This window comes from Gymnoscopelus braueri, assembly GCF_963280865.1.
Source record: "Gymnoscopelus braueri genome assembly, chromosome: 17".
NCBI lineage: Eukaryota > Metazoa > Chordata > Actinopteri > Myctophiformes > Myctophidae > Gymnoscopelus > Gymnoscopelus braueri.
The window spans coordinates 19322480-19334569 of NC_137617.1; the positions used below are offsets into that span (position 1 = coordinate 19322480).

At 42.2% G+C, this 12090-nt stretch overlaps 1 protein-coding gene across 1 annotated transcript; it reads left to right on the top strand.

The window, feature by feature from the left end:
- Positions 1-5076: 5076 nt before the first annotated feature.
- Positions 5077-5559, top strand: LOC308105022 (low molecular weight phosphotyrosine protein phosphatase-like; the record flags this gene model as incomplete). Its single annotated transcript, XM_080455657.1, has 1 exon — positions 5077-5559. One exon carries the CDS (start codon positions 5077-5079, stop codon positions 5557-5559), a length of 483 nt encoding a protein of 160 aa, XP_080311783.1.
- Between the last annotated feature and the right edge of the window lie 6531 nt (positions 5560-12090).

The window sequence follows — 12090 nt, forward strand, 5'->3', positions numbered from 1 at the left end:
AGTCTTTCTCAAGGTTACCTAACAGATCATCGTGGTTGATGCGAGTTTCAAGGAACATGTAGGAATTCCCTTCATCTCTCTAACGCCTACATGTGAACTTGTGTCAAACTCACGATATCATCCTCCATCGCCCTTCTTTAGCTCTTTCTATCATCGTTCTGCTCCTCTCTGCTTTCTTCCCTTTTCCATGCAGAGTTTTGTCATTATTTATACTTGCAGAACATTTAAACAGAACATCGGTAACAACATCTTCCATCACACAAGACAATTAAAACTGATTCAGATTTTCTGTGGTACTGCAGGCCATGACACTGTCAGATATCGAGTGTGCCATTCTGAGCGGAGGGGTAGATGACTCATGCTGATTAAGCGTTGCATAATTCATGCGTATACAGTACACACAGAGTACACTGGTTGTTCGTGCACGTGGTCATGTGCAACGGATAATGTTCAAGACAGAGCCTCAAAGTAGAACTACTGTATAGCCTGAAGAATGCAAAAATACTGATATGTACCCCAAATACAAGGTCACCTTTATGGGCAGGGCCGGACTGGGACCAAAATTCAGCCCTAGCATTTTGGTCTGAACCACCACCCCCTGGGCCGTTTTGTCAACGGGGGGGGGGGATATTTTTCTAGTTTTTATTTTATTTTTTATTTTTTTGGGGTGGCACTGGCCCACCGGCCCACTGGCCCAGCGGCCCACCAGGCATTTGCCCGGTATGCCAAATGGCCAGTCCGCCCCTGTTTATGCGTACTAATAGTATAATGAATAGTAATAGTAGTATCAGCACACATCCTGGGCTTAGTATGTGAAGGAGGTGTTTGATCAGATTTTGTATTAGCTTCCATCTATAAACTTAACTGAGATTTTCAGCATGCTTTCAATGTGTTCATGCCACTAGCACAGCCGTAATGCTTGTCTTTCGGCTCGGCTTCAAAGTGTTTGATAGAATTCGCAGGTAATATCAAGTACTTGACAGGGATCGCGACGTGAACGCTTTCACGTCGCATTCAATAAAAACGCAAAGGACTGTGTAAAGAAATGGGAAACTGTCATATAACCACATGCTTAAGACACGAAAAGAAGAAGAAGCCGTAATGCAAAAGACTGATCAGATAAGACTGATCTGATAGAGGCAAGAAATATATATTTATTCTGGGTGTTGTCCCACTTCATTTTAGTGCTAATGAGACACTCCTAAATGAAAGTTGATGCATATAGTTAAAAATGTTCTGACCATACTTGAATGAGGATTTTTTTATCGAACAGAACGCAAAAGGTTTATTTATAACCTTATACGTTTTTCTGTTCTAATGATGGTACAGTACACATCATGGCGTCCCTTAGGGGAGATACTTGGGTCCATTAAAGGACCACAATTGAAATAAGCTCTGGAGCTTTGCTGTGTTCTATCACTTTGACATATGTGCAATGATGTTTTTGTTTATGTATTTTGCCAATGACGTTTTGTCAATCATTGCTCTATTAGTTATTATTTTTTACCAATAATATACCACTTATTATGAGGAAAGCCCCCTTAACTATGTTTGCAGAGAAGATTCCACATTGATTGTGCATCAACTAGCGTGAGTGTTGATCAGTTACGTGATATACTCGAAATGAAGTGAAATTGAACAGCTCTCTCTCTCTATCATATAATCACATGCAAAACACTGCAAAAAAAAGGGGAGTAGTCTCAGTTGCAAATAAGTTGTATAACCTTCAGCAAGTGCAGAATAGAGCAGCGCACATCTGGTGTTCAATTAAAGTAGGCCTATAGATACAGAAATGCATCGTAACCTTGCATGACTGAAAGTGAAGAACACATCAGTATTATGAATTTGTTAATAAATATGTATCGTAGTCAAAAATAATATTTTCTTAGTATGAGCATAACTTAACAAGACATGGTATTAGGGTTGGCGATGCAAATTCCAAACATGTAGGTTACTTATTTTCTGTTACTTTTGTTGAGGCTAGTGTAGTGACCCTAAAGACTACTTCTATTTTCATACAATAAATACTTACATTTTAAACTCGCTTGAATTCAATACAGTGAGTATAGTTCATATGCAAATTTGACCTAAATAGTCTATTTTCTAGGTTCTGGAGAATGTTTCCATAAAGCAATGTTTGAGACTTTGTGGTCTCATAGATGATTCATATTGTTATGGTCATATTTTTAATGGGGGTTCTGCAGTAAATATGTTATGCTTTGTAATTATTATACTGTTTGTATTAGGCTATAAATGTTCGGTTGATGTGTGAGCATTTTACTGTATAAATACACACTAGTACATATTTGTATTTTTATTAATTTTTTTATGTGGACCCCAGGAAGTTGTTAACCTGGTAGCAAATGGACAACAATATACTCAACAAACATGTTGACATGTGACATGTTGGTTGTTGTGTTGCAGTCACAGTGCATTCAACACGATGGCAAAAATGAAACTGCAGATGACCTATTGGAGCAGAGGCTTGAACTTTTTCCTTGTTGTGTGTGTGGTCCTGTCTTGTATACCGTGTACTGTATACTGTTATTTTCTTCTGTGTTGCTGCATGACAACCAAAAGGTTTCTACCAACCTAAAGTACCTACTTCACCTTAATACAGCTGTTTTCTTTTCTTTACAAATGTTACCTGTGCACTAGACTTGACTTGACCTGGGCTTTCTATACTTGCGAAAGCTGCTAAAATGGACATCCATGACATAAACTGTGCAGAAGAGAGAAGAACGTGTTGCTGACTTCACAGAATCTGGGAAATCTAAAGATGACCAAGGAATGGGAAGAGTTGCCCTGTCTCTAGCTCTTTAATAAACAGAACATACATTTTAGGTAGGTTGCCAACTTCAGCCAATCAGGACAGAGTAACTATTTATCAACTTCAAGTTTATTGTGTTCCAGTTCCAATTGTATCTGCTCACTTCTTTGTGTCATCAGTTCAAATTTCACTTGTTTATCCTTTATGAGTTCTCTCTCCTGATTGTGTAAAGTTGGTATCCTGACCAGAAAATGCATTTTCTGTTGATTAAAAGCTGGCAAGACAGGGAGACCACGAACAAGACCCTGGAGTCTTCAACGTTTTTTGGGCCAAGGACCCCCAAGCTGAGAAATAGCAGATGAAGCAGGGACCCCCACTATATATTGTATAAAATGGAGTTGCAGATGAAACTGTTTCATAGATTTCCATAGAAACACACACGTTTTCTTCCATTGTTGTCTGGAACTACTCAGTCTCTGTCCATTGTGCTGAAATATATTTCACTGCATTGGTTTAGGGATAAAGTATGGATATTCCTGGTCAAATATTACTCCACTATAAGTCAAATTTGCTCAGTAAAAGTTGTCCTACTCTGGAGTTCTTGCTTCAAAAGTACGTTTTTAAAAATACAAAGAACAAGAATTATCACTAATAGTGAAAATAGCAGATGTACAAGCTCACAACCAAAGGGATGTTAAGGTTCATGGGGTAAAGTGGTTAAGGGCAGGAAAATGTATGGTACATTGCGGTGATAAGAAAAGATTGACATGAAATGTACTTCTTTTAAATACCTGCCTTTGCATGTGAATGTTATATTAAACAGTAGTACTGTAAGATTTTAAAATACTGTACTTTTAAATTGCATCCTTGTTTCTGTTCTTGAAAAAGTTTGGTTTATTTCCATTTTTAGTTGTCATTCCTTGAACAGGTTTCAAGCCCTGGATGACCTGGATGTGAATCTGTTGGCTATAATTGAACAAATGTGTAGGTGTAATTTAAAAAGGCTCCACTTGATCTCTCTCTCTGCGTGTGTGCGTGCGTGTGTGCGTGCGTGCGTGCGTGCGTGTGTGTGCGTGCATGTGTACCGTATAACCCAATATATATCCCATTACTTCAGACGTCACTGCTCTTAAGCTTGATCAACACCACACACGTGACTAGAAACACACACAAGCCTGACCTCACACACAAACCCCGCGGCCCAATTGAGACACTTGTTCATTTGACAAAAGATAAATCAGCCAGTCAGAGATGGAGTGGCTACACCCACAGTTCCCCCGACACTCATCATTTACTCTGATAAATCCTTTGTGTGTGTGTGCGTGTGCGTGTGTGTGTGTGTGTGTGTGTGTGTGTGTGTGTGTGTGTGTTCCTGCACTCAATACAAGCCTGTGAGAATCTATTTGTGCTTGACTCCGTCTCCTTGCCGCCCCTGTGTTTGTTTGTGTGTGTGTGTGTGTGTGTGTGTGTGTGTGTGTGTGTGTGTGTGTGTGTGTGTGTGTGTGTGTGTGTGTGTGTGTGTGTGTGTGTGTGTGTGTGTGTGTGTGTGTGTGTGTGTGTGTGTGTGTGTGTGGCTGTGAGCGAGTGTTTACTCAAAAGCTAGTCAGGCATTGGATAACAAGGTTGTTTTAATGCAACAAGGGCCAGAGAAGGAGGGAGGGGGTGGTGGGAGAGAAAGGGAGAAATGAAGATGAGAGGGGGAAATGAGAAAGAAATATAAAGAGGTGTGGAAGACAGGATGAAGATAAAGATGACAGCAAATTGCAAGGAGGTATGTCACAGGTCTGTGTGTGTGTGTGTGTGTGTGTGTGTGTGTGTGTGTGTGTGTGTGTGTGTGTGTGTGTGTGTGTGTGTGTGTGTGTGTAGGGCGAGGGGTGGGTGGGACCAAAAGTCAAATCATTAAACTAATACCGTGGCTGGGAGGTAGATGTTAAATGAAAGTGTTGTTATATAAAATTCTATTATCATCTCCATTAGAGAAGACCATTATCTTGGTCCAGAGGTTCTGATGTTATAATGAAGTTTGTGTTCTTTAATCAAACCCCAATCTGGGCTACCAATTTATCATTTATGCCTATAATAAAAGTTCAAGTTGTCTATGGCTGCGTTTGTCTGTGTGCCCGGATTCTGCCCAAATATGGACAAACCCTGATGTCAATGCAAATCGGCGTTGTAAAGGCAACGGGAAACATGCCCGACGTCAGCCAAATCAATGCTGCTAGGCAACCACTGAGCTATATAAGAACTGGAGGGGGCATAGACCCAACCTTTATATACTGACACAGAACCCTTATACAGTAGACAACATGGCAGCTTGCAGTAGTCCTAAAAAGTCTGTTTTGTTTGTGTGCTTGGGGAATATTTGCAGATCCCCCATTGCAGAAGCAGTCTTCCGAAAGATGGCAACAGATGCTGGTGTTGAGGATAAGTGGAGGATAGGCAGTGCTGCTACATCCACCTATGCGATAGGCAACCCTCCAGACCACCGTGGCCGAGTCTGCATGAAGAGCCACGGTGTGTCCATGACGCACGTGGCCAGGCAGGTGACTAGGGAAGATTTCAGCAGCTTCGACTACATCCTGTGCATGGATCAGAGCAATTTGAGCGACCTGAAAAGCAAGGCCAACTCCGTGAATAACTGCAAAGCAAAGATTGAGCTCCTTGGTTCATATGACCCTCAGAACGAGTTGATCATCCAAGACCCATATTATGGAAACGATGAAGACTTTGAAAAGGTGTACGAACAGTGCATGAGATGCTGCAAAGGATTTTTGGAGAACAATAACTAACCGGCACAGTGTGGCCTCAGATGATCTATTCTGTCTGGCTCTGTTGGAATGACGCCAGAAATGTATTGTAAAAACATATTTCATATGTTACAGTAACGTTTCTAATCAATGCAGAACACATTTGGTGGGGCTCAATCTTTTTTATCACAGGTCAAGGGAAGGACAATGCGTTGGAAAGAGGGCCACAATGTTTTATCCCAGAGTACATACATTCCTTCAGTCACCCCTTATTATAAATATTGAATGGTCCCTTAAATTCCAGCATTTGTCCACTACATTGTGGGATTTTCATGTCAGTGTCTTAAAAGTTGCGACCTGTCCTTTTGCAGCATAGTGGTTAGGAAGACAGAGCAGCACATATAGGACTGCACTGTGACATCTCATGTGTACATGTACCGGTATGCTCTTTGCAATCCACCACATGTCTGGTATGTGTGTGTGTGTGTTTGTGTAAGGTGCCCATATTGGCCCGCAGAGGTACTGTAATATAATTTAGGCATCTCGCCATCTGCCGTCTTTCTGTCATTAAGGGGGTGTTCTCGTGCCATGCAGAGCATGCCACAGTGGCCAAAGGGACTAAACCAAACCAATCATCTCACTTTTGGCCTAGATTAATAGGCCTAAATGTTAGTCTGGATAATTCAGCTATCCTCATCCATTCTATATCTAAATGATGTGAACCGCTGCCGTTTTTCCCTCCATGGATGTGTTGACACTGACATTTATTTATACATTTTCAGAACCTTTACTGTTGTCTTCATCTGTTGTCTTCAATAACTGTAGATTTCATGTTCTGTAAGGGAGAGAGGCCTGCCAACAATGCTGCAAGATCAGCACCCATTGATTTACCATTCACCAGCTTTTCAAATCGTTATATCGGCAGCAGTGGTGATCATGCTGATGATGGCTGGACTTAACAGACTACACAGTCAAGACTACACCTTGAAAAGGAAGGAAGGAAGGATGGATAGGGGAAGATTGACAGGAGCAAATTAATGAATGAATTAATGAATTTCCAGACACTGGATTGATTCAAGGCAAAAAGAAAATCTACCACATGATGATCACTAAAGTCTGCTTCTTCAAGGAAACAAATGAACAAAAACAAATGAGGGAGCCAAAAAATATACCAATACAATGTTATCTGTAGAGATCATTTGCAATAGCTGGACCATGGTCAAACATTTCAGCCAATATTGTTCAACTCACCAAAATACAGATCAACTCTAGTCTCATCCATGAGTCCCCTTTGACAGACGGCTTAAAGTTTAATGCAATTCACAACAATTCAAGTTCTTAAGTGAGTCCAATGTGAGTACACCAATACCTTCTCAGGTCAAAACTCGACCTCTCTCTCACACACACACACACACACACACACACACACACACACACACACACACACACACACACACACACACACACACACACACACACACACACACACACACACACACACACACACACACACACACACCATCAACTGAAAACAAATTAATATTGTAAAATAGTGAAACGGTTCGGCTTCCTAGGTTTTCCCTCTCGCCACTCAAGTCCTCAAGGGCCCTTCTCTCTCCAATCATCACAGCGCATGTTTTCAATTAGAACCTTCATTAACGAGCTCTCAGCGCAATTAATGAGCTTGTTAAGTATAGTAATCATAATCACTGTGTGGGTGTCACAGCGGACGGTGCATATCAACGAGGACGGATCAGACAAACAAATCAGAGGTTAAGGTCTCTAGAAGGGCAAGAGAGGGAACCGCAAACATATTGGTTTCTTTTTGTGATTACTTTCTTTATTACGATTAACGTGATGTCCCCAGGCCAGGCAGGCCATCTGCGCCAATTTCCTGCCATACCTGGCTGATGCTGAAGTAAATTAAATAAAAGTACAGTAAACTAGAAAAGTGTGCTCCTTCACCAGGCCGGGTTGCCTACCTATGGCCTGCAAACTTTGGTCATAGCTACTTGGAAAGGGATCTGAAAAATCTAACTCATACATCTTAATCACATGAGCTCAGAGATAATGTGTACCGATTTGTGTGAGTTTTGGACAAAATCTGTAGGAGTAGTAGCAAAAAGTGTGTTTTGAAGAAAACGCACAATTTGGCGGAAATTTTTATCTGGCACAAACAGGGTCCATAAGTTGCGTCATGATCCAAGGAATCCAGGGGGTAAAAGATGTTGATTGTACAACCTACAGTTCAAGAGTAATAGGCCACAACAACATTTTATGAAAGTCATTCTAGGTGAAAAATGTAATTTAGTATTTGTCACTACATTTGCACGTACATGAAATTCGTCCTCTGCATTTAACCCATCCTAACCATTAGGAGCCGTGGGGAAGTGTAATTAATAGTTATTGTATGTTGGCACTTGCCACATTAAGCTGTAATTATATTGGGTAATAAATACAAGTAAGACGCGCGAACGCTGGAAGCGAACGCAAAAAAGGCTAGTGTGAACAAACATACCGTTAGGGGTTAAGAGTCTTGCTTAGAGACACTTCGGCACAGATTAGGCAAGCTTATATAGTTTGTCACTCATCGAAGTTGCCTCTGTGCCTCCTTGTCTGACAGCAGGCCATAGAGAGACCATGATCAGATGGGCAGCTCTGCATTTGTGTTCAGTAGTGAAATAGCCAATCTACAAGCTGTCCCCTTGGACATGAGTCATGACACTAGTATGTCACAGGGACTTTACAACCCCAACCCAACCCTTGATGCTGAGTGCCAAGCAGGGAGGCATTGGGTGCCACTCTTATAGTCTTAAGTATTATGACTCGGCCGGGGATTGAACTCCCAATCTCAACTCAAGGCCAAAGCTCTAACCACAAGGCCACGAGTTGGTCTGGTGGTTTAATCTAATTAACTATACCAACTACCTCTCTCTTGAAACTAGGTTAGGTGGAGGAGTGTATTGGCCACATTCCTGGTTAGATGGGATGTGTTGTCCCCTCTCTGCACGCAAAAAACAAACAAAAAAATTAAGAAAGAGTAGTTCTACTGATGGAGTTCGATAAAGATGCATAGAAAATGAAAGTGGTGCAGACACAAAGGAAAGAACACAGCAGGATAAAGGGACAGTGAGTGAATCAGTCTGTGATCCGGAATCGGCCTATTTCAAAACTCTTTGATGCCATCTCAGCCTGTTCTCTTTGCTCTTGTGGGTGCATCATCAAACATCATCATCACTGATAGACAACATCAAATATTAAAACCGAATATCTAAGGCGTACCCGATACCAACTCCCCCTGTGGAAATGTGTACTTTACGGAACACACATATAAGAAGGAACGCAACACTGTGTGCACCTGCATTATCAAAAAGAACATTATGCAAACCTGTTTTCCCCAAAGCCAAAAGGAAGTGAATGAAGGTAAAGGAAATGTGAAACTAGAAAAAGTGCTCCTCGAAGCACAGGTCTCCACCCGGTCAAGAACATTATTGTGGCCTCCTGGTGGCGCTATAATAGGCCAATGTGAAAAGGGTGTAATTTCTTCTTAGGCCTTTCCACGGCAATCGGACACTGCATTCATGATTTGAGGCTTTTGTTCCAAAAAATTGTTTTGCTAAATTAGACCTGCTGGTGGCGCTATAACAGGCCAATGTGAAAGGGGTGCCATTTCTTCCTCGGCCTAGTGGGAATGTGCGTGTGAAATTTCACTGAAATCGCTCGCTGCGTTCATGATTTGAGGCATTTTGTTCAAAACGGACCAATCCTGCAAACTTTGGAGGCCAACCTTAGCCAATGAGGATGGAATATGGGAAATCGGACAGATCCGTGTTGATCACATGACTATGGAGATACTGTGTACCGATTTGCATGACGTTTGGATAAAATCTGTAGGAGTAAATGGGTTTTGCAAAAATCGGCCTCCTGGTATAACAGGGCTATGTGAAGATTTTGGGGCAGAGGTGTGTGTGTGTGTGTGTGTGTGTGTGTGTGTGTGTGTGTGTGTGTGTGTGTGTGTGTGTGTGTGTGTGTGTGTGTGTGTGTGCGCGTGTGCGTGTGCGTGTGCGTGTGTGTGTGTGTGTGCGTGTGTGTGTGTGTGTGTGTACGCTTGTATTACTATTCATGTGTGGACAAAATGCCCTTAAGGAGAGTAAATCCAGACAAACATGACTGATGGGGACATTCTTCTGGTATCCTTGAGGGAAATGGTCATTTTCATGGCTAAGGAACAGCAGCAAAAGTTTTCGGGGAGACACAGAGAGAGAGAGAGAGAGAGAGAGGGAGAGAGATTCACAGAACAACATGATGCAGAGAGAGAGGACAACGAGGCTATACAGTATGAGTGACAGAGACTGTATAGGACCTGACACCCCGAAAGCATCATTGATGAGAGCATCACTGACCCGTGTCACATGAGTCCACCTGTTCACATCGGCTCTTTAGTTAAAGACTTTCTAGAACGGCCAAACAAGTGAAAACAAACACAACTTATTTGTTTAAGCGTTTGTTTACACGGCAAACAGGTCTAAAAAAAAGACCTTACTGTGCTGCTCCAACTAATTTTTGATGGTCTGCGCTGCGTGTCGATGCTCCAAAATAGAACCGAGCTCTGAAAGACTTCGACAGGTTTTGACGCGCCCACTTGACACCTCCAGTGAGGCTACAGCCGTTGTATGCAATGGGCAAGTTTGATGACGTGAGCATCTGACGCTTTCAGTGTGTCAGGGCCAGATGAGTTCTTGTAATATTGGCTAATCGCAATTATTTAGTATAATCGTCATAATTGTTTTCATGTTGAAAAATGTCCAAACATTTTCACACATCAAAAAATAAATAGTCGAAAGTTGTACATTTAAGTTGTTTGTCATGCTCAGTGGGATTTTGGTTGACCAAGCCTAAAAGCCAAACCGAAATGTCATTTTCATTTATACCTTTATGTTCCAATGTTCAATGCCAAAAACACAATTAAATCATTAATCATTAATGAGTTATTAAGTAAAATGTCATGATCGTGACAGCCCTCCTGGAGAGATGGGAGCTTGTACACACACACACACGCACACACACACACACACACACACGCACGCACGCACGCACGCACGAACGCACACACACACGCACACGCGCACGCGCACACACACACACACACACACACACACACACACACACACACACACACACAGAGAGAGACCTTAGTTAGGACCCTGTGTCATCTTAGGTCATGCTGTATTGCTTAGTCTAGATGTGTCCAATGGTCCAGTGAAGCATAACTGCACACATACAGTGCAAGCTAATCCACGGGTATCTGATTGTGTATCTGGGAGGAGGCCAGACAAATAGCTGCCAAACATACACTGAAACTGTCTAACATGTCAAAACAGTTCAAATCAGCTTGTTCTGACTGCTGCTACATATTCTCGCTCTCATTATTATCATTTTACTCGTGGCTGCATCTCTTTCTATATCTGTGCTGTGTTTCGTAACTGCTGTACTGCCATGACAACTGAGTTTTCCCCACAGGATCGATACACGTCTATCTAAATGGAAGAATACATTTGCAACCGAAATATACATTCACGCATCAGAAGGCTGACCAAAGTACATAATGTAAATAGCAGCAGCTTTTAATAATAGAAAAACTACACTATCATATCTGACACCAGTGCCCTAGCACTCTACTTTACACAGTGCATACTATATGAAAGAGAAGGAATATCCCACAGTCTGGTTATATAAACTATGGGATAGGACCCAGAGTAATTGTTCCCAGTGGATCACTGCAAGAGTAAGTGTGTTTTAATGAGCCAAAGTCCCAGGGAGAGAGTGAATTGACTTCAATGCGGGTCCCGGGATGGGAAAGTTTAAGAACCCTTGATATCAGTTACACTGCAGTACATGTACAATAGATCTCACGTCTAGTGACAGATACCCAACCCCCCCCCCCCCACCGTGGCCCCAGTGTGGATCTAATCCATTTAGCATGTTGAGTAATGACAGTTAATCTAATGGAGCCACCCCCCTCTGGTCTGTGCGAATGGATTATCCGCACCCCATTCCTACACAGCAATACGTCTGTTACTGTTGAAAGTATAGTTTGTGGTACTGTACGTGCGTGCGTGCGTGTAAGAGAGTATTAAGAGATACAGCAAAAGGACAAGGAAAGAGAGGGTGTGTGGCAGAAAGTGAGAAAAGGAGAGTGTGAGAAAGCGAGTTTGCCTCGCTGCCAGGCAGATAAGACTATGGTCTGCAGTTGTACAGTTTTAAACACAGTGGCTAGGTATTAAATCAGTGTTCAACCCTAATCTTTCAACGGATGCCAATTCACTTCCCTATCAGGGATAGCAATATATCATGCCTCTATTGGTCTGATCACATGATATAAGGAGCTTCAGAACTCGTGTGTGCATGGGGCAGCATGACCTACCTGTAGCAGTTAGTGGTACCGTCCTATCATCCTGTCTTCAAGACCATCTTGTCACACTGTCGATAGCAGACACACCAAAAGCTAGCCCATTAGATGAGGGCCTTGACGAGTCAGGTGTTAGCAGACAGTGTCCTGCAGGAGAGAAAGCC